General features: G+C 43.9%; 3 protein-coding genes across 5 annotated transcripts; 1 reads left to right on the top strand and 2 right to left on the bottom strand.

The window, feature by feature from the left end:
* Window positions 1-234: 234 nt before the first annotated feature.
* On the bottom strand, window positions 235-9,770 carry ythdc1 (YTH N6-methyladenosine RNA binding protein C1). Its single transcript, XM_059358489.1, is given in 17 exon segments — window positions 235-752; window positions 1,447-1,564; window positions 1,566-1,639; window positions 1,721-1,786; window positions 2,237-2,276; window positions 2,542-2,578; window positions 2,883-2,962; window positions 4,993-5,147; window positions 5,219-5,303; window positions 6,027-6,144; window positions 6,226-6,334; window positions 6,763-6,857; window positions 6,954-7,016; window positions 7,097-7,472; window positions 8,297-8,592; window positions 8,703-8,804; window positions 9,532-9,770. Coding segments are annotated over 17 exon segments (2,031 nt in total). The 5' UTR covers window positions 9,560-9,770; the 3' UTR covers window positions 235-563.
* Window positions 9,771-11,426: 1,656 nt separating this feature from the next.
* prpf4 (PRP4 pre-mRNA processing factor 4 homolog (yeast)) lies at window positions 11,427-18,000 on the bottom strand. Of its 2 annotated transcripts, none has more exons than XM_059357901.1 (15): window positions 17,871-18,000; window positions 16,381-16,591; window positions 16,094-16,280; window positions 15,813-15,900; window positions 15,621-15,700; window positions 15,176-15,269; window positions 15,005-15,099; window positions 14,859-14,917; window positions 14,640-14,763; window positions 13,666-13,755; window positions 12,824-12,946; window positions 12,612-12,719; window positions 12,248-12,366; window positions 11,717-11,823; window positions 11,427-11,644 (listed from the first exon to the last, which is right to left on the bottom strand). In XM_059357901.1, the coding sequence occupies exons 2-15, from the start codon at window positions 16,538-16,540 to the stop codon at window positions 11,558-11,560; spliced, it is 1,521 nt and encodes a 506-aa protein (XP_059213884.1). In that variant the 5' UTR covers window positions 16,541-16,591; window positions 17,871-18,000; the 3' UTR covers window positions 11,427-11,557. The 2 variants fall into 2 exon arrangements, with proteins under 2 accessions (XP_059213884.1, XP_059213885.1); XM_059357902.1 differs by lacking the exon at window positions 17,871-18,000 and adding an exon at window positions 17,772-17,791.
* On the top strand, window positions 17,943-20,326 carry cdc26 (cell division cycle 26 homolog). Of its 2 annotated transcripts, none has more exons than XM_059357904.1 (3): window positions 17,943-17,987; window positions 19,880-19,969; window positions 20,081-20,326. In XM_059357904.1, the coding sequence occupies exons 2-3, from the start codon at window positions 19,889-19,891 to the stop codon at window positions 20,291-20,293; spliced, it is 294 nt and encodes a 97-aa protein (XP_059213887.1). In that variant the 5' UTR covers window positions 17,943-17,987; window positions 19,880-19,888; the 3' UTR covers window positions 20,294-20,326. The 2 variants fall into 2 exon arrangements, with proteins under 2 accessions (XP_059213887.1, XP_059213886.1); XM_059357903.1 differs by lacking the exon at window positions 17,943-17,987 and adding an exon at window positions 17,995-18,239.
* The last annotated feature ends 21 nt before the right edge of the window (window positions 20,327-20,347 follow it).

Raw genomic sequence — 20,347 nt, 5'->3', positions numbered from 1 at the left:
TGTTATATGGGTATATGGCGTTATATTGGTTATATGGCATTTTATGGGTTATATGGCTTTATATGGTGTTATACTGGTTACATGGGTTATATGGCATTATATGGCTGTGTAATTACGTTAAATTGTAAAAGTGAGACAGACAGTAAAAGCACTTTTTTTCCTGATAACCTCGCTCGTCTCAAACAACCTTTCTTCTTCACAGGTTTGAAATATTTTCTCATTTATTTTGAAGGATTTTACAGAAAAATGTCAACATTTTCAAAATAAAAGAAGCAATGATTGATCCTCAGAGGTTTCTTGGAAACAAAGTGAAGGAGATGTGTCACTGTGCTATGATGTCACTTCCCTTTTCACAGGACCATCAAAATAAAAGGCTTGACAGAACTCACCAGGCTTTTATTTTTTAGGTTTTATTTACATAAAAAGTGATGTCATCACGAAGCTTGTCTTGTTTTTTATTCATAATTAAAAAAACAAACAACAAAAACAAAAAACAAAAGGAAACACAGCTGACTGTCAGAATAAAAAGCCCCTGCATGCTGACAGGATGTGACATCATCGGTTCACCTGCGGTACCGCCCCCTCTCCTTGTCCCTCTCCCTCTCTCTGTCTCTGTCCCTTGCTCGATCTCGCTCCCTCTCGCGGCGGGGTCCGCCACGCTCTCGTTCTCGCTGTCGCTCGCGCTCACGCCGGCTGCTCACTACCGCCTGCGTTCGCCGCAGGAAGTCGTCCACACGCATGTCGTAGTCGTGCTGCATGATGGGAAAAAAAACTGTTACTCAAACTTCAATTATGTTATTTGTGACAACATTAGAAATACAGTAGAAACACAATAGAAAAATAGTAGAAACACAGAAACACAGTAGACACAATAGATACACAGTGGAAACAGTAGAAACACAGTAGAAACACAGTGGAAACACAGTGGAAACACAGTGGAAACACAGTAGAAAAATAGTAGAAACAGTGGAAATACGATAGAAAAATAGTATAAATACAGTAGAAACACAATAGATACACAGTGGAAAGAATAGAAACACAGTGGAAACAATAGAAAATCAGTGGAAACAATAGAAACAGTAGAAACATGGTAGAAAAAATAGAAACTCAATACAAACACAGTAGAAACACAGTGGAAAGAATAGAAACACAGTGGAAACACAGTAGAAGCACAGTGGAAACACAATAGAAAATCAGTGGAAACAATAGAAACACAGTAGAAACACGATAGAAAAAATAGAAACTCAATACAAACAATACAAACACAGTAGAAACACAGTGGAAAGAAAAGAAACACAGTGGAAACAGTGGAAACACTGTAGAAACACAATAGAAAATCAGTGGAAACACGGTAGAAAAAACAGAAACTCAATACAAACACAGCGTAAACACAATAGAAACTCAGTGGAAACAGTAGAAAACACAGTAAAAACTCAGTGAACCCACCGGGCTAGACGTGAAGGCGCGGTGTTGCGGTGCACGCTGCTTGTCTCTGAAGCGAGGGGGCGGAGCCTCATGTGGCGGCAGGGGGGGGTGGTGGTGGTGGTGGTAGGCTTGGTGAGGGGGGGGGCGGGGGGTGGCTGTGGTGGTAGTAGGGGGGGTGGTGGGGGGGCTGCTGCTCCACGCCGGGGTACGCCGCCTGATGACACAAACATGACATCATCAGATGATTACTGTCAATCACCTGATCGACCAATAAAAAAATCAACATGAGTCTCACCAAAGTCTGCCAGGGAGCAGGAGGCCCCACGCTGTGGTGATAGTCCCTCATGTAGTCGTTATAGGACTGAAACACAAACACACAGGTCAGCTACACCTGAACTACACCTCAACACACCTGAACTACACCTGAGCTACACTCGAACTACGGCTGAGCTACACCTGAACTACACCTGAGCTACACTCAAACTACAGCTGAACTACACTCAAACTACACCTGAACTACACTCAAACTACACCTGAACTACACTCAAACTACACCTGAACTACACCTGAGCTACACCTGAACTACACGTGAGCTACACCTCAAGTACACCCGAACACATCTGAGCTACACCTGAGCTACACATGAACACACCTGAGCTACACCTGAACAAACCTGAGCTACACCTGAACAAACCTTAAACTACTCCTGACCTACACCTGAACTACACATAACCACTACAACATGCTAACAGGAAGAATGAGGCTAAGCTAACATGCTAACAGGAAGAATGAGGCTACCAGGTAAACTCACCCCGTTGAGGAAAACGTCTCGTCTCACGTTGGAGAATCGTCTGAAAACAAAACAAAGTTTAAAAGCTTAAAGAAAATGTAAAAGTAACTTATGTAGACTTGCTGTATTCAGCACTACAAAGAGACAGTTGTTAAAGTTTTTAAATGTTTCACATTTTTAATTCAACAAAATTTCCTTCCGCAGTTATTTTTATTGATGAAAGTTGCTGTGGCTTCGCCCACTTCCTGTGACATGTCTCAGGTAATTTCTGAGGCGTTTCCTGTCTCTGATTGGCTGGTGAGGTGAATGTGTGAGGAGTATCTCACCTGTCCACCGGCTGGTTACGGAGGTCCTGGATGAAGCCTGGAAACAAACGAACAACTATTAACTTCTGTTTAAAGAGTTTCTGTGTGCGTCAGTTACAAACAATTAAAATGAAAAACATTTTATAAACAAAGATCAAAGGAAGCAACACAACGCCATTAAACTGCAAAACAAACTTTCAAAGTATTAAATGTCAAATTTATGTTTAATTAATGTGTAAATTTATGTTAAATTAAATTTTTACATTTCATAAAAGAATGCAGCTCACTTTTTATAAAAACTGTTTAAATAAATATAAAAATATAAAAAATAAATTGTAGGCTGAATTTGCCAGATTAACGACCTGCTCGCTGGTTGAAGTCGGGCGGACCGTCCGCTCGCGGCCGCTTCCTGCCGTGAAGGTCGTACTCTTCAGGACGACGCCTACGTAGACAAGTCCACAAGTAAGACACACACTCGCACCCAATACACACTCACACACACACATTAATACACACTCAGGTCACTTTTCAAACAGAAGGAGAAGAAACTCACAGATCTTCACCAAACATATTCTCAATGTGACAAACTATCTGGCGTGAAATCTGCTGAAGGTTCATCCAGGTGAGATACAGGTGTTCAGCCAGCACTTCCTGTTTCAGATAAACATCAGGTCCAAACATCCACAAAACACCGATGCCCTGCAGGAACGTGAGAGTACTGCCTACTGGTCCTGCACCCTGCTGACCCTGATATCTGCTGGTCGTCTCTCTGCTGGTCCTGCACCCTGCTGACCTTGCTATCAGCTGGTCCTGATATCTGCTAGTCCTGATATTTGCTGGTCCTGATATTTGCTGGTCCCGATATCTGCTAGTGCTGATATTTGCTGGTCCTGATATCTGCTATTCCTGATATTTGCTGGTCCTGATATCTGCTAGTCCTGATATTTGCTGGTCCTGATATCTGCTAGTCCTGATATTTGCTGGTCCTGATATCTGATCTGCTAGTCCTGATATTTGCTGGTCCTGATATCTGATCTGCTAGTCCTGATATTTGCTGGTCCTGATATTTGCTAGTCCTGATATTTGCTGGTCCTGATATCAGCTAGTCCTGCCGTCTATCTTGGTGTATATGTACTGAATTGGATATATTGAAGACTTTGTGTATCCATTAACTCCTTTCTGCTATAAAACCAAAACAGCATTTGACAGCTTTCTGTTCACACACACACACCACAGTAAAAAAACAAACGAAGAAGAAGAAGCCTCTGAGGACAACATACCGCTTGTTGTGTATGTGGGAGGGGCTGTTTGTGTCAACAACACTTTTCATTAATAAACCAGTTTTTCTCCTCATCAGTCCATGTTAAAGGCTTTTTTATAAACCCTCTTATTTTGAAAGGGTGGAGGGGGTGATGATGATGATGATGATGGTGCAGTCCTGTCAATCAATAAACAAAGCCCCGCCCCCTCTCAGACCAGCCCCGCCCCCTCCAGACCAGCAGTCCTGAAACAGAAACGACCTTCTGTCGCTCCGTCGTTCTCCTTCTCTTACTTCTACTTTTATTTCCTCACACACACTTATTTCAGTCCATAAGAGAGCGACACACACACACAAACACGCTCAGTCCTGATTCAGTGTGTGTGTGTGCTGGGGGAGGAGGGGGAGGGGGTAACTGTCCTTTCATTGACGGGTCACAACTCAGTCCAAGAGGGGTTTAATTGAGTCCATCTTTGTAACTTTACCTTATTTTAACAGGTGAGGAAGCCCCGCCCCCAAAGACACTTCCAACTCTCTGATTGGATACAGTCCAGAGGCCACGCCCCCTGCGAGACCACACATCATCACCTCGTTAAAAACCAGAAACAGTCCGCTGGCATCAGTCCCCCACTTTCTCTGCTTTAGTTTAACCCCTCTCGCCCCCCTCGCCCCCCCTCCTCCGTCAGTCCAGCCAGTGACGCTCGTCCTTTATGCTTTTATTCTGAAAGGGTCAGCCACAGTCCAGCTAAAAGCCAAACATTTTGATTTTTTTAACTTCCGAAGTACGAAACTCCTGCAAAGAAAAAGATCTCACAGAGAAATTAAGCAACAACAAAACAAAACTCGACCTGAAGCTAAAACCATGAAGAACTAAACTGATTCAATTTGAATTAAGTTAGGAATTAATCTGTATTAATTTTAATTAAATTAAGAATCAATCTTTGATGTAAACTGTTAAGCGAGTTTCCCCCCCACGAGGGTTTTAACTTCCTGCCTGACTTTTTAAGAGGCCGACCGAAGACGCGAAGCGAGGCGTCGCTCCGGTGGAAAAACAACAACAACGACCAGCGAACCGGCGGCGCGAGCCACGGGATGGCTAGCCGCCGGCTAACGGCGACGGCCGTCTCCGTCGTCCGGCAGCAGGTGGCGCCATGGTCACAGCAGGAGAAGAAGAAGTACAGGAAGCAGGAGGAGGAGCTTGGTGATTGGCTAACCTTCCCGGTTCACGCTGCGGTGGTCGGCCCCGAGGCCGCGGCTCCGACGGCGTCCGACGCTTATGGCGAACGCGGCGAGCCACCTGGTGGACGTCCACACTCTCATCCAATGGGAACAGAGCGCAGAGCTGAGCGCCGATGTCCGGCTGAATCTCCTGAAACACATTTCACAAGATTAAAGTTTCCAGAAACAAAAAGAACCGAAGCAGGAGAAAGTAGTGCTCACCTGTCCGTCACGTCCGATCTTGACCGGCTTGTGTTCGTTCCACGGGTTGGACAGATGAGCCGTCTTGGTGAAGGGAAGCTCCCGCCTGAAAAAACCCCCACCACGAGTTATTTAGCCAGTCAGTCTTTAACAGAGTTTAAATCTCTCACATTAGATTGGGCCGTTAAGAGGTGGGCGGGTGAACTCAATACAACATCAGATAATGACACATGGGAAGATATATGTTTAGCACTCTTAAGGTATCAAGGTTTAAAAACAATGCCCCCAACATTTGCTCGAGAAACTGTGGCATGGGGGGGGTCTATACCCACATATTCTGGGACTGCTCTGTGATACAGACATGTTGGAATGACATTAAAGAGGAACTGGACAACATTTTCAGGATGGATACCCCTCTGGACCCCTTCATTTTCTTATTGGAGAAAATGCCTGAACAATTGATTTCTAAGGACCAATGCTACATGCTACATATTCTGTTAATGATTGCAAGAAAAATGATCACTAATAACTGGATGCAGTCTAGTACCCTTAAAAAAGCTCAGTGGAACAATCAAACAGGTCCATACAATGGAAAATATGACTATGGCTATTTTACAGTTGAAAGTACCACTGTTCATAAGATGGAGCCCTGTCATTCTAGGTCTTACTTTAAAATAATACTGTAAACCTACTGTGTGATATGGAATGGTTTATCTACTCTGATTCTATGTAACCAATATGTGTTCGACCACAAGGTGACCTTTTTGATTTTTAACCTCTCATTGAGAATGTTGGTGTGTGTGTCTCAGGGCAGGCTCAGGGTGTTTACCTGCAGAGCCAGTCGATCTTGAAGACCCCGCCCAGCATCTTGGCGTTCATGCCGGCAGGAAGCACCCAGTGGATCGGAGAGCCACCGTGATGAGACTCGGACGCCAAGCGAGCAAAACCTGAAGACAAGACAAAGGAAACTTTCAGAAGGCTGAAGCAGAAGTAGAGTGACGGAATGAAAGCTGGAGAGGGTTCCTGACCTTGGAACTTTCCGCTCTCCCTCACGGAGAAGACGAGGACCACGCTCCGCGCCGAGCGGAACGCCGTGTTCAGCTTCTTCTCGTTGACGGGCAGCGTTGACCACACGCCCTGAACACAAACAGGTTGTTACCGACAAGACGATCCACAGACGACACCGATGTGGGTGTCGGAGACGGTTAAAAAATACCAATAGTTAATTTTAGCTTCTGAAAGTACTTCAACTATGTTGAATATATCAATTTGCATACTGGACCACAACAATTTATAGTTTACAGACGGCTGTTGGCTTTACTCTGATTGGTCACTTATTAGGTGGTTATTAGGCACATTGTTTCATGTTTTTACAGGCAATAATCACTCTTACTTAATGGTCCTTTGTTTCTGGGAAAGTTAAGAAATGTTCCTGTCAGCATAAATCTTCCCAAGGATTTCTGTTTCACAACCACAGATGTTTCTACAGGTCGGCTCACAGAATGTTGAGAGAAAAAACAGTAGCAGAGAGTTACATAACACCATGAACATGAAGGCTGGCGTACCTTGGCCTTGGCCAGAGACACATTCTCGTGGTTGTTGCTCTTGATGAGGAAGAACCGAGCGTCTCGCAGGATGTAGCGCAGCTTGCTGGTGGGATCTGAGGCGACAGGTGTAGGTGTTCAGGTTAGGACAGGAGTAATCTGATTACCTTTGTTACTTTAACACAAACTAAACATCAGTGATCTCATCTTACTCTCCAGGCCTTTGCGGACCGCACGGACTGACGACGACAGCTTCTCCTGCTTCTTCTCCGACCCTTTCAAAGTAAAAGCACAGAATTAACATGACGGCGGTCAAATTGATGACGTTGGCCGTTATGGTGGTCGTTATGGTTACCTGAGGCCTCGGAGGCGGAGCCCGAGTGCACCGACTCGCCGTCGTCAGAGAAGCTGACGGAGGAGGCGGATCGCGAGTCCCCGGCCTCGCTGCGAGTGTCATAGTCGTTTCCTTCGCCGCCGCGGCGCTCGTACTCCTCCTCCTCCTCCTCGTCCTCCTCATCCTTCTCTCCTTCCTCCTCCTCCTCCTCTTCTTCCTCCTCTTCATCCATGCCCTCCTCTTCCTCCTCCTCTTCCTCCTCCTCGTGATCCTCCTCCTCCTCGTGGGACACAGCGGGAGAGGAGCTTCCTGACCCTGCCTCTGACCCGTACTCTGCTGCCTCGCCCTCTGATTGGTTGTCCTCTTCGTGGGGGGAGGGGCTTGCCCGCCGCAGCTTCTGCAGAGAGACGAGAACAGGACTGTAATCATAACACATTCTTTAGGACGCTATATTTTCCCAGAAACTCAGGATAAACAATAGTATCGTTGTATTGATGTTGTTTTAGTTTTATAACCATATTAGACCATAATAAGTTCATCCTGTTCCACAGACTGGAGAATATTAAACATTGGAATTGAAATGTGGAAAAGAAATATTAAAATATCCTAGACGCAAAAGCAAAATAAAAGCCGCCACACCTTCAGAATAATGTTTTTTTTTGGTACCTTGTTTTTATGTTGTTTTATGTTTATATTAATGTAAATTATTGTATGAAATGTGATTTTGGCACAAAACATGGTGTTTTTCATGAAATGTGACGCTACACTGCAAATACCCTTATTTTGAAAAAATAGGCCTTGTTTTGGCCTAGTGATACTGCAAGATCCTATTTTCAATTTTTATTTTCAATTCATGTACCAAAAACCCTAAAGTAAATAATGTATTTAGAAAAACATTCAGTTTCAAATAGTCATAATTTCACATTTCAAAATTCATGTTTTCGTCGTCACCGCCCCTCTTCCACTCAGGCAGACCTCCCCCACGGTTTAAAAAAATCCTGGAGGAAACCCTGCTAGTTTTCTTTCTCAGTTGGCGGAACTTTACCGATCATGTGATCCAGGTGTTTGTTGGTGTTGATGGAAACAACAAAATTCAATAAAACTTTTGTAAAGGCGCATAATTTTGTTTTTCATATCAAACATGTTTTCCAGAAACTTTTCTGAACTTTCCCGTCACAGACACACCGAGCAGGTCCTGTTAACACATAGAGAAGGTCTTACCTGGCTCAGGACCTCCAGTCCTCTGGGAGCGTCCCGGCGGCGGACGTCATCTCCTCCGCGGCTCCGTGGCGCCTCTCGGGCCCCTCGCCGCCCCTTTCGCTCCTCATAGTATTCGTGGCGGTAGCTGGCGGCGGCATGGCGAGTCCGTGGGCTGGACGCCACCTTCTTGGAGGAGGAGAGAGGAGGACCAGGGGTTCTTTTATTGGTGGAGGAGGACCGAGAGGGGGCGTGGCCCGTGGAGGGGCGGAGCCTCTTCAAATCCTGGCTGTCAGAGCGTTCACTCTTCCTCTTTGTCCCTGACGGACCAAAGACACACGATAAGACACAGTGAGACACAACGAGACACATCGAGACACAGTGAGACACAACGAGACACAGTGAGACACGTCTCAAGAGTCTGTCTTACCTTTCTTGTCGCTGACGGCTCGTTCTGTCTCGGGGTTGTACAGCTCATCGTCCTGATCCGGAGCTTCAGTCAGAATATCTTCCAGAACATTCAGTTCTCCATCTGAAACAACAAGTTTATTATTGATACATCCAGCTTCCAGTCTGAGGTCAAAATCAGTAGATATCTGAGTGGAGTCTAGCGTCAGTAGAGGTTTAATCAGGTTATAATCAGTAGATTTTAAGGTTATAATCAGTAGTTTTTAAAGTTTAAAATCAGTAGATTTTAAGGTTATAATCCTTAGTTTTTAAGGTTATAAACAGTAGCTTTTAAGGTTATCGTCAGTAGTTTTTAAGGTTATAATCAGTAGATTTTAAGGTTACAATCAGTAGATTTTAAGGTTATCGTCAGTAGTTTTTAGAGTTATAATCAGTAGTTTATAATTAGTAGTTTTTACGGTCATAATCAGTAGTTTTTTAAGGTTAAAATCAGTAGATTTTAACGTTATATTCAGTAGATTTTAAAGTTTATAATCAGTAGATTTAAAGGTTATAATCAGTAGATTTAAAGGTTATAATCAGTAGATTTAAAGGTTATAATCAGTAGATTTAAAGGTCATAATCAGTAGATTTTAAGGTTTTAATCAGTAGTTTTTAGCGGATGTTGCTAATAATGAATGAAAGCTGCTGTGAGGATATTTAACGTTCGTTACTAACATGTTAACTCACTAACTAACACCAACATTAACTGCTTAAGTATTAACTGATTGATTATGAACTGATTGATTATTGATCCGCAGCTGAACAAAGATAGCAACATGCCAATGCTAACATGCTAATAGCTAACAAACCTTTGTCCTCGCGACGGTCGGTAGCCATGACAGCCGCGATGACGTGTTCCCGCCTCGCGCTCAGGTAACGAAACACGCGATCAGTTTGTAGTTTGATGGGAACAAAAGGTGATAATAACAATAATAACAACAACAATAATAATGTCGATGATGAGAACAGAGCAGACCGAGCAGCCGACTCACGGAAATGGCGGCCAGTGTTGTTGTAGCTGCGGGTTGGTCACAGCGCCGCCTGCCGGCCGGAGGAGGACAGTCTGATTTAACAGGACAGGAGACTGAAGCACTGCCTCTCTGTGGTATGCAGCACCGGAGCACCACAGGGAGCCGTGCTCTCTCCTGTCCTGTTCACCCTGTACACCTCTGACTTCAGCTACAACACAGAGTCCTGCCACATGCACAAGTTCTTGGACGATACTGCAATTGTGGGCTGCATCAGAGATGGGCAGGAGGGGGAGGACAGGAGCCTGGTGCAGGGCCGGTTCTAGCCCATTGGCTGCCCTAGGCGATATTGAGATTTTGCGTAGAAAAATGTAGACATACAAATGCAATAAAAATAAAAATAAAAATGAAATTTAAATGTACATTTATATTTGATACATGAACTACATACAGGCAATATAATGGTGATCTAGTTCTAGTGTTTTGTGACTTGCAACTGCATCGTCATGACAAGTGACGACACCCATGCACGTATCATATTTTATATAATATAATATTACATTTTCATTCGAAATATGGGTTGGTGCATGTTCATTTAATTCAATGAGGGTTTTATTGCCCATGCTTTTTAAAAAATGTTTCGTTAATCAATGTTGTTAAAACAAAGATGTATGCTTAAGGGCGCCACAAGGGGGCGCCCCCTGCCAATTTGGCGCCCTAGGCAGCCGCCTTGGTGGCCTGTAGGAATAACCGGCCCTGGCCTGGTGAAAGGACTTTATGCAATGGTGCAAACTCAACCACCTGCAACTTAACACTACCAAGACCAATGAGATGGTGGTAGACTTCCGTAGGTCTAAGCCCGCTCTGTTACCAGTCTCCATTGAGGGAGTCAATGTGGGGGTGGTAAGCACTTATAAGTACCTAGGGGTCTACAAGAAAGGACAGAGCCGGCTAAACCTCCTGCAGAGGCTGCAGTCCTTCAATGTCTGCAGCAAACTCCTGGGGATATTCTACCAGTCTGTGGTTGCCAGCGTCCTACTCTCTGCAGTGGTGTGTTGGGGAGGAAGCACTAAGAGTAGATGCCGGGCAATTGGACAGGCTGGTAAGGAAAGCTGGCTCTGTTGTGGGAGCTGAACTGGAGAGCATCACTTCAGTAGCAGAAAAAATATCTCTGAGCAAACTGCTCACCATCATGGACAATAAAGGGCATCCACTTTACAACACCATCATCCAGCAGAAAAGCTTGTTCAGCAGGAAACTACGAGCATTGACATGTAAAACAAAAGATCAATCAATCAAAAACAAAGAAATGGACTTCTATGCATTATCTCCACCCTTTTTATCACATCACTGTTTTTACCTCATTAATTACTTTGTCTACTGGATTCAGCCCAGCGGTGGTTCAGGTACCAGAGGCTGGTTCAATGAGCCACATAGTGAATCTATGAGGAAGGTGAGACACCTGAGGAGCTGCAGGCTGAGAGCTAAGAGTGAACATTTGTGTTTAAATATCTTTTCATTGATCTTTTGTAATATTAAAATATTCTGAAGCAGAGTTTCACTTTCTGAAATGTTGACAAAAAATATTGAACTTTTTTAAGATCTTCTGATGTTCTGAGTGGTGTATTTATTTTGTATTTATTGATGCTTCTACAGTCGGAGCATGAAGGTGAATCACTTTAATATTTCAACATGAATGTCATATTAAACACGTAGTTTTATTGAAGAGACAAAACTTCCAAATGTAAACTTTTATTTAAAAAAACAACAAAAGAAAACACAAGAATGAAACATTTCCTTTCATCCTTTTCATAAAAAATAGTTTCGTGTACTGCTGCTATGACATCACGCTGACATCACAGTGACATCACTCTGACAGCCAGAGTTTGAAGGTGCGGTCGTAGGAGCAGGTGGCAATCAGTTTCCCATCCGGTGACACGTCAACGCCCATCACCTGCAGAGAGACACTGTCAGCACCTAATCAGCAGCAGCGTCTCAACAACCAATCAGAGCGCGGCGTTCCTACCTTCCCCTCGTGTCCGGCGAGCGTTTTCAGCGGCGTCCAGCCCGGGTGGCTCCAAACCTTCGCTGTGTTGTCGTACGCTCCCGTCAACAGGAAGTGACCGTCTGTGGCTGTTCATCAACAGGAAGTGAGGTCAGAGACACAAAACAAACAATTAGAATGAAGAGCAGAAAACAAACAAACAAACAAGTATCTACATTGGGAAAATAATGAAAGAAAAACAAAACAAAAAAAGAAATAAATAAAGTTTAAGTTGGAAAAACACACAAAAAACAAAGTGGCAACAAGTGTTGATGTTGGAATACTAATATTAATAAATAAATAAAGGTTTACGTTGGAAGAATAAATAAATAATAAATACATGTTTACGTTGGAATAATAAATGTTTACGTTGTAAGAATAAATAATTAATAAACATTGTTTATGTTGGAAGAATAAATGAATAAATTATGAACATTGTTTATGTTGGAAAAATAAATAAATAATAAATCATGTTTACGGTGGAAGAACAAATAAATAATAAACATTGTTTACGTTGGAAGCGGACGGCTGACAGCAGGTTCTGGTGGGCGGGGACTGTGTACAGACATTTCCTGTTCCTCAGCTCCCATACCTTACAGGTGTGATCACCACTTCCTGTCGCCAGGTGATACCTGAGAACAAACACACCTTCAGAAACACAACCTCTGATTGGCTGTCAGCCTGCTGTTCTGTGATTGGCTGTCAGTGCTACTCTGTGATTGGCTGTCCAGTGCTGCTCTGTGATTGGCTGTCAGTGCTTCTCTATGATTAGCTGTGTTGGCGTGCTGCTCTCTGATTGGCTGTGTGCTGCTCTGTGATTAGCTGTGTTGGCGTGCTGCTCTCTGATTGGCTGTGTGCTGCTCTGTGATTGGCTGACCCGTTGGGAGAGAAGTGCGTGCTGTAGATGTCTCTCAGATGTCCCTCCAGGAAGACAACGCAGCGTCCCGTCCGAAGGTCCCACACCCTGCCGAATGCATCCAGGCCTCTGATTGGACCAGAGGGGAGAGGGGCGGGGCCACAGAGTTACCTTTAATACTTCTAAACAGTCAAAGTACTGTAGTACTAGTACACAGAGTACTGCAGTATTACCCAGTAGCAGCCAGCGAGCCATCGGGGTGAAAGGTCAGGTCATGAACTCCTTTACTGTGTCCCTCCTGGTGCAGGATCTCCTCTTGGACTTCCAGGTCCCAGAGACGCCACGAGGCGTCGTAGCTGAGGACAGAGAAACATACTGAGGACACAGAGACATACTGAGGACAGTAGCCCCTTTCATAGATCTGTTCCATGACTATCTCCCTCCACTATGATCCTCCAGAGTCTCAGAGAGGAACACTGGTAATACTGTTGGAGCGGGACCACTATGAACGGGACATCGGGGTGAAGAAGGACGTCTAACACACACCGCCACCTGGTCCCACAGTCATCCAATCACTGCTCACTGCGGCCGCCATCGCTGACTGGGCACAGTGCCCGCTGCTTATTGTAAACAAACCGACATGCTAACTGTGCACAGAGTGTCTGGTGCTTGTTGTAAACAAACAAAAGGTTGCTAAGTCAACACATCCTGCTGCAGCACATACACACTGTACTGCTACAGAGCTAACTGTTAGCCTATTAGCACTGCTGCTGCTCTGACTATCATCTCCACTATGAGCTCCCTAAGGAGAAAAGCCAGCACAGATCTTAATGGCAATATAGCGGGACAACACCATGAAAGGGGCGTCAGAGACACACTGAGGACACTTAGCAGATTCATTCACTCATTCTTCCAGAGTTACCAGACTAACCGAATTTCCCCTTGGGGATAAATAAAGTAATTTTGATTTGATTTTGGTTGATTTGACACAGAGACAATGGGGGCCAGCGAGGACAGAGACAGCAGGGGCAGGGCTTAGAACAAGCTGTCACAAGGGGGCGGGGCTTTTAGTTACCTGGTGGTGCCCAGGAAGCGTCCTGACGGGTGCCAGGAGACTCTGGAGACTCTCTCACTGTGACCCTCGATGTCCGCCACTGGCTCATCGCTACAGCAACAGAGACAGAAAGCAAGTTGTTAGTTTTGACCATAGACTGTATATAAATAATGGACGTAGAAGCGTCAAGTTCAGCGTTACTCTCAGTGACATTTTGCGTCGCCATCTTGTTTCCGATACGCGGAGCAGACCATATTTGGACTGTGGAGGAGTGAGAGGGACCTGACAACACTGACTACACGCCTCTCTATACCGGCAACCCGACTGAAAGAAGCCGCTGCTAATTCATGTTAGCATTAACTGGAGCATTAACTGGGATGTTTTGGCTAACAAAAACAAAATGTATCTTTCTTACCTCAGAAAACTGAGCAGCGACTCCTTGGAGTGTCTGTTAGTCCAACCAAACACTGAACAAGACATTTTTACTGAACAAAACGTTCAAATAAACTGTCATTAAGTGAAAATACAGTGAAAGGGTCAAAGTTATGAGACCAAATCGGTAAACGTCCTCTTTTCTATCTATATAACGTTATATATAACTTTGACACGTTGCCGTGGATACGCATTGCTCTGCTTCTCTCCTGATGACGGCTCGCCTTGTTAGCCACCTGTCAATCAAAGCTAGCCACGCCCCAAATCATTAGATTCTTTATCTTCTATTTTCTTCTAAATGGGGCCATTATTAGAACTATTGACATCAAATAGACCATAGTGTTGTCCTGACAACATTTTCTGAGGTAATAAATCAAGTCAGAAGTTTTCAAATTTTGCACTGAAATGAATGGGCAGATTTTTTTGGCAGCCAAACTTAGCGCCCCCTATTGGAATTTTTGGTAGATTGCAGGCTTAAGGCACTTCCTGGTTGGCCTCCATGCTCAGACACGGAGATTGCCGCCTGGTTTTGACAGAAAATTCACCCCCCCTCCTCCTACTACCTGTCCAGGCTCCAGAGCTTCACCGTCCCATCGGCGGCACAAGAGGCCAAGCTGACGTCTGATTCGTCGAGGGAGACGCCAGCCTGAGGGCGGAAGACGATGGCGCCCACATTCGTGTTGTGTCCTACGGGCAAATCACAGGGCAGGACAGAGAGGGGGCGGAGTTACCACAAGTACATAGAACAAGTCATGATGTAAATGAGGAGCAGGAAGGCCCACCTCTGAGACAGCGAATCAGGCTGCAGTCTGGCACCGACCACAGCTTACACAGCCCGGACCTGGGGGGGGGTTAGCAGGTTAGCACGTAAACTCAGCTTGGGGTTATGCTAATGCTCAGCTAATGCTAAAGTGGGCGGGGCTCATACCAGGACGCCGTGGCAAGCATCTTGGAGTCTGGGCTGAAGTGGCAGAAGCTGATTGGTCGATCATCTCCGATCTGACTGCAGAAATTATTCAGGTTCTGAAGAAAAAAAATTAAATAACTTTGTCAGTCAGTCACAGTAAACAACAACAACAAAAACAATAATAATATTTACCCTCAGGCTCTTGTGCAGCTCTTGTTGCCGGATGGCTCTAGTTGCCTCGGGGATCTCCCTCTGAGCGCGAGCAGCATCCAGACGCTTCACCGCCCTGACGACCAATCACAGCCCAGCTCATCAGTCACAGCCAATCAGATCACACAGACAGATCACACACACACACAGACACACACACACACAGACAGATCACACAGACACACACACACACAGACAGATCACACAGACACACAGACACACAGACAGATCACACAGACACACACACACACACACAGACAGATCACACAGACAGACACACACACAGATCACACAGACAGATCACACAGACAGATCACACAGACAGATCACACACACACACACACACACACACACACACACACACACACACACACACACACACACACACACACACACACCACTGATTGGTCAGGTGCTACTGACTCACCGTGGCAGAGAGTATTTGGCCAACCAGAGGCGAGCTTCCTTCAGGGAGGCGGAGCCTTCGTGGTACCAGGTCTGCTGACACTGTGATTGGTCAGAACAGAATGTTTAGAGAGAAATTACTCTAGAACTAGTTTATTAGAGAATCCTAGAAATGCATTCAAGTGTGTGTGTGTGTGTGTGTGTGTGTGTGTACCTCCTCCTGTGATCTCTTGGCTCGTTCTTCGTCTCTCCTCGACTTCTTCAGGGCGTCTGGACCGACAACAGAAAGAACGCTGCGCAACCTGAGACACACACAGACAAACACACAGGTGAGGTCATGTGACCGCGGCGTTCTCTCTGAACACAAAATAAATTTAGATTAAATTAATCAAATCAAAATAAATTAATATTTTAAACAGAAGCAGATTTTTTGTTTACCCTTCTAACTTATAAGCGTTGTTGTTTACATTTCTAACTAATACATGTTGCGTTTACCTCTCGCGGCGGTCAGCTGGTCCCTCTCCGAACAGCGTGATTGGCTCTCCGAGCGCCCGGAGGCCGGCCTTCACCTCGGCATCGTCGGTGGAGACGGTGATCTGCCGTGCTCGCCGCCGCCGCTCAAAAGCAGCAAGCGCCTCCTGCTGCCGCTCGCTGACCCGCTCCTCCAACTCCAAGGTCTCTCCTGCAGGGCATCATGGGAAACATCGAAGGCATCGTGAGTCTCACTCACACGTTCACACGCTAAAGACAGGTTAACAACACGTTGACAGTGCCACACCCACCTGACGAGATATTGATGTTCCCCGCCTCGATGCCCGCCTTAACTGCATCACTTCCTCTCGCCGCCTCCGAGCTCAGACGCTCGCGCTCCTTCTCCTCCAGGCTCCCATAGAAAACACGACTCTTCTTCACAGCCGGAGCCATGTCCTCATCGTCAGACATCTTTCTTTATCTTCTTCTGCTGCTGGCACCCCCAACAAGCTGCTGGAAACACTGATCATATTTATATTATTATACATATATATTATGACAGGTGCATCTCAATAAATGAGAGTATCATAGAAAAGTTTATGTACGTCAGTAATTCAATTTTAAAAAGTGGAAATAACACATTATATAGATCCGCTACACACAGAATAAAATATTTCATGTCTTTATTTAATTTATTCTCATTATAATGATTATGGTTTACATTTAATAGAGACCTAAACTTCAGTGTCTCAAAAATAATGTAATATTACAAAAGATCAATTTAAAAAAGTATATTTAATATGGAAAAGTATGTCCATCTATATGACTCAATACTTGGTTGACTTGATCTACTGGAAATGGACTTTTACATCATATTCTAATTTTTTTTAGATGATCCTATCCATATATACTGTTGTGGGTCAATCCAACCCTGAACAGAATAGGTGACTCGTGTTCATTTATCAACATCACCCCATAAAAGAAAAAAAAGACACAAATTGACCAAAAAAGACACATAATGACTAAAGAAAGACATACAATGACCAAATAAAGACATACAATTACCAAAAAAGACACAAATTGACCACAAAAGACACAAAATGTAAAGAAAGACAAATTGACCAAAGAAAGACACATAATGACCAAAGGAAGACATACAATGACCAGAAAAGACACAAAATTACCACAAAAGGACACAAAATGACAAAGAAATCCACTAAAAGTCCTGATTTTCTCTCTTTCTGTTATTGTGTCCATCTATATGACTCAATACTTGGTTGGAGTTGTTTGATTTGAACTACTGGAAATGGACTTTAACATCATATTCTAATGTATTGAGATGCACCTGTATATAATAAATAAACGTATTATAATTATTAATATTATACTAAACAACAAATAATATGAATATTTAATGTTAATACATAATATGTCAATAAAAACTCGTCTTCTTCACATTATGATCAAAAATTATTCTTCAACCGTTGATAAACACAAACAGAATAATAATAGTTATAATGATTATTATTACGATTATCAAAATAACAGGCAGCTGCCGCTCTGAAGCATCTCAGACGTGTAATCGGCGGATCTTTGTTTAATTAAACGAATTCAGACGAAGTTTGGATTAAACACGGAGCTAATGTTAGCTTAGCATTAGCAAATAAAACATCGGGGAAAATTGCGTCACACAGCGTCATACCGCGTCACTCAGCAGGCCAGCCTCACCTGAGCCGACAGGTGAACAGGTAAATGAGTCTGAAACAGTTTAAATGTTTAAAGTTAGTTAGTTTAAAGTCACCTGAATGAAAAACGAGCGGCGGATCCGAGCGGTGACCCGGATGTACACACGTCACCAGTCCCGGGTCAAAGGTTCTTCTTCCGGTTGACGAGGCGGTGGAGACAGACAGCAGAGCAGGTAAAACCCGCGCAAACAAGCCGCAGCTCACCTGTCAGGTAACCTTAGTGACATCTGGTCCACCTGGGGAGGCTGTCGCGTGACGGAGAGCGGGGAAAAACGGTCCGTTTCCGGTTTAATTCACTGTTTTTACCTGTTCGAGCTAACGTTAGTCTGTTAGCTTAGCATCTCTATTCAGACTGGAACACCAGGGCCGCGTCCCAATCCGCTCGGTGCGTCCTCAACTCCTCTCCTCTCTCCTCTAAACTAACGGTAACTCGAAGTAATAGTAGTAATATAATCTCTCTATATATCTATATAAATTTCTTCTTTCTTAACCTTTATTTAACCAGGGAATATCCCATTGACATTAAGAACCTCTTTTTCAAGGGAGCCCTGGCCAAGAGGCAGCAAACACAGAATACAGCTACATATTTACATAACATACAGACCATAAACACGTCATGAGAAACAAGTGCATGTTATGGAATTGGCCTCAATAACTCTTAGTTTGGATTTGAAAGTGCTCAAAGAAAAAAATTCAGTTAATTTCCATTCTTTCTGGCGCATATTCCATGCACAAGGTGCAGAGTAAACAAATGCCCTTTTACCCAACTCCGTACGAGCATAAGGGACAGAAAGCAACAATTGACCTTGTGAACAAAGAGAATACGATCCTGCATTTCTCACAGTAATTAAGCTGCAAATGTACGAAGGCAGCAGTCCCAATATTGCCTTATAAATGAAGGTATACCAATGACTAGCCCTTCGAGTGGCCAGAGCCGGCCATCCTACCCGAGAGTATTATTCACAATGGTGAGTGGACATTTTACAGTTAGTAATGAACCTCGAAGCATGATAAACAGTATCAATCATTCTAAGACATTTAGCAGTAGCATTCATGTACAAAATCTCCGTAATCCAACACAGATAAAAAAAGTTGCAGTGACAAGACGTTTTTTTACATTAAAAGAAAAACACAACTTATTTCGAAAATAAAAACCCAATTTTAACCTCAGCTTCTTCACAAGATTTTCTTATTTTGTGTATTTATTTTTGTTTTTTTCACAAGATTTTCTATGTGTGGCTTGAAGCTGAGTGAATCATCAATTAAGACTCCTAAGTATTTAAACATATGAACCAACTCTATTTCGCTGCCCTCAAGAGTGGACACTGGGGGAACCATTTGAGGCAATTTTTTACTGTTAGAAAATAACATAAGCTTTGTTTTATCGGCATTGAGAACCAGTTTCAAGTGAATTAATGAGTTTTGTACAGCTACAAAAGCTATCTGCAAATATTCAATAGCCTGAACAAGAGTTAATCCATAGCAGTAAATAACTGTGTCGTCAGCATAGAAATGCACATTTGCATCGGACACATTTAGACCCAAGTCATTGATATAAATGATGAATAAGAGGGGCCCCAAAACAGAACCCTGTGGCACCCCCTTGTGGACAGTAACAAATTCAGAACACAGACCATCATATTTAATGCATTGGGACCTATTACTGAGATAATTTGAGAACCAAGCAACTGTGTGCTCTGAAAATCCTGAGTGACGCAGTCTAAGTTTTTGACAAATCAATAAAAAGAGATGCACATTGTAGTTTTTTGTCAAGTGCTACAGTAATGTCATTTACCACCTTCATTGCTGCTGTGATGGTACTATGTTTTTTCCTGAAGCCAGATTGATTGATAGAATATCATTTGAGTACAAAAACTCCTTATAATATATATATATATATATACACACACATTATATTAACGGATATTATAACCGGACAAGGGATTCCAATAATACCATCTTGGTCATCTTGCTGCGGTCTGTTTGTGGTTATTGATCCTGAAGTTTCAGGCCCAGATTACTGATGGTTTCTGATCCAGATCAATAATCAATAATGTTGTGTCAGGAAGAGAAGATGTTGAGGAGGAAACCGACTCGTCTGGAGCTGAAGATCGACGACACCGAAGAATTCGAGAGCGTCAAGAAGGAGCTGGAGGTCCGATCATGTTATTGATCTCTTTATTGATAAACTAATAATCAGTTCCAGTCACATGATCCAGAACGACATTATCAGCGTGTGACATCACTGTGTATTATTTGTCTTAAGGCCAGGAAGCGTCAGCGAGAGGAGGCGGAGTCAGGAGGCGTCGTGGGCGGGGCTTCTGTCATCAGTGTCGACGTCATTGGGGGCGGAGCCTCCGCTTCGGCGTCTTCCTCCACGGCGGCGTCAAGGGCGGAGCTTATCAACGAGCGAATTGGCTACAAGCCCCACCCCAAACCAGCCACGCTGCCCACCTTGTTTGGAAGTTTACAGTTTTAGTGTCAATGGAAATAAAAATGTGTGAAATGGAAATTCTTGTCGCTTCTGAAATCC

This window comes from Centropristis striata, chromosome 19, assembly GCF_030273125.1.
Source record: "Centropristis striata isolate RG_2023a ecotype Rhode Island chromosome 19, C.striata_1.0, whole genome shotgun sequence".
NCBI lineage: Eukaryota > Metazoa > Chordata > Actinopteri > Perciformes > Serranidae > Centropristis > Centropristis striata.
Note: the sequence above shows the minus strand (reverse complement) of the source record. Positions and strands in the feature narration are given on the sequence as shown.

Bases quoted from the DNA above. Each gene is read 5' to 3' on its own strand.
- prpf4 (XM_059357901.1), bottom strand. From the start codon at position 16,540: ATGTCTGACGATGAGGACATGGCTCCGGCTGTGAAGAAGAGTCGTGTT. The intron at 15,701-15,812 runs GTACACACACAC...GACCAATCACAG, and splicing joins CCAAGAGATCACAGGAGGAG to TGTCAGCAGACCTGGTACCA. The intron at 12,947-13,665 runs GTAACTAAAAGC...CTCTGTCCTCAG, and splicing joins CGCTTCCTGGGCACCACCAG to CTACGACGCCTCGTGGCGTC.
- cdc26 (XM_059357904.1), top strand. From the start codon at position 19,889: ATGTTGAGGAGGAAACCGACTCGTCTGGAGCTGAAGATCGACGACACC. The intron at 19,970-20,080 runs GTCCGATCATGT...ATTTGTCTTAAG, and splicing joins GCGTCAAGAAGGAGCTGGAG to GCCAGGAAGCGTCAGCGAGA.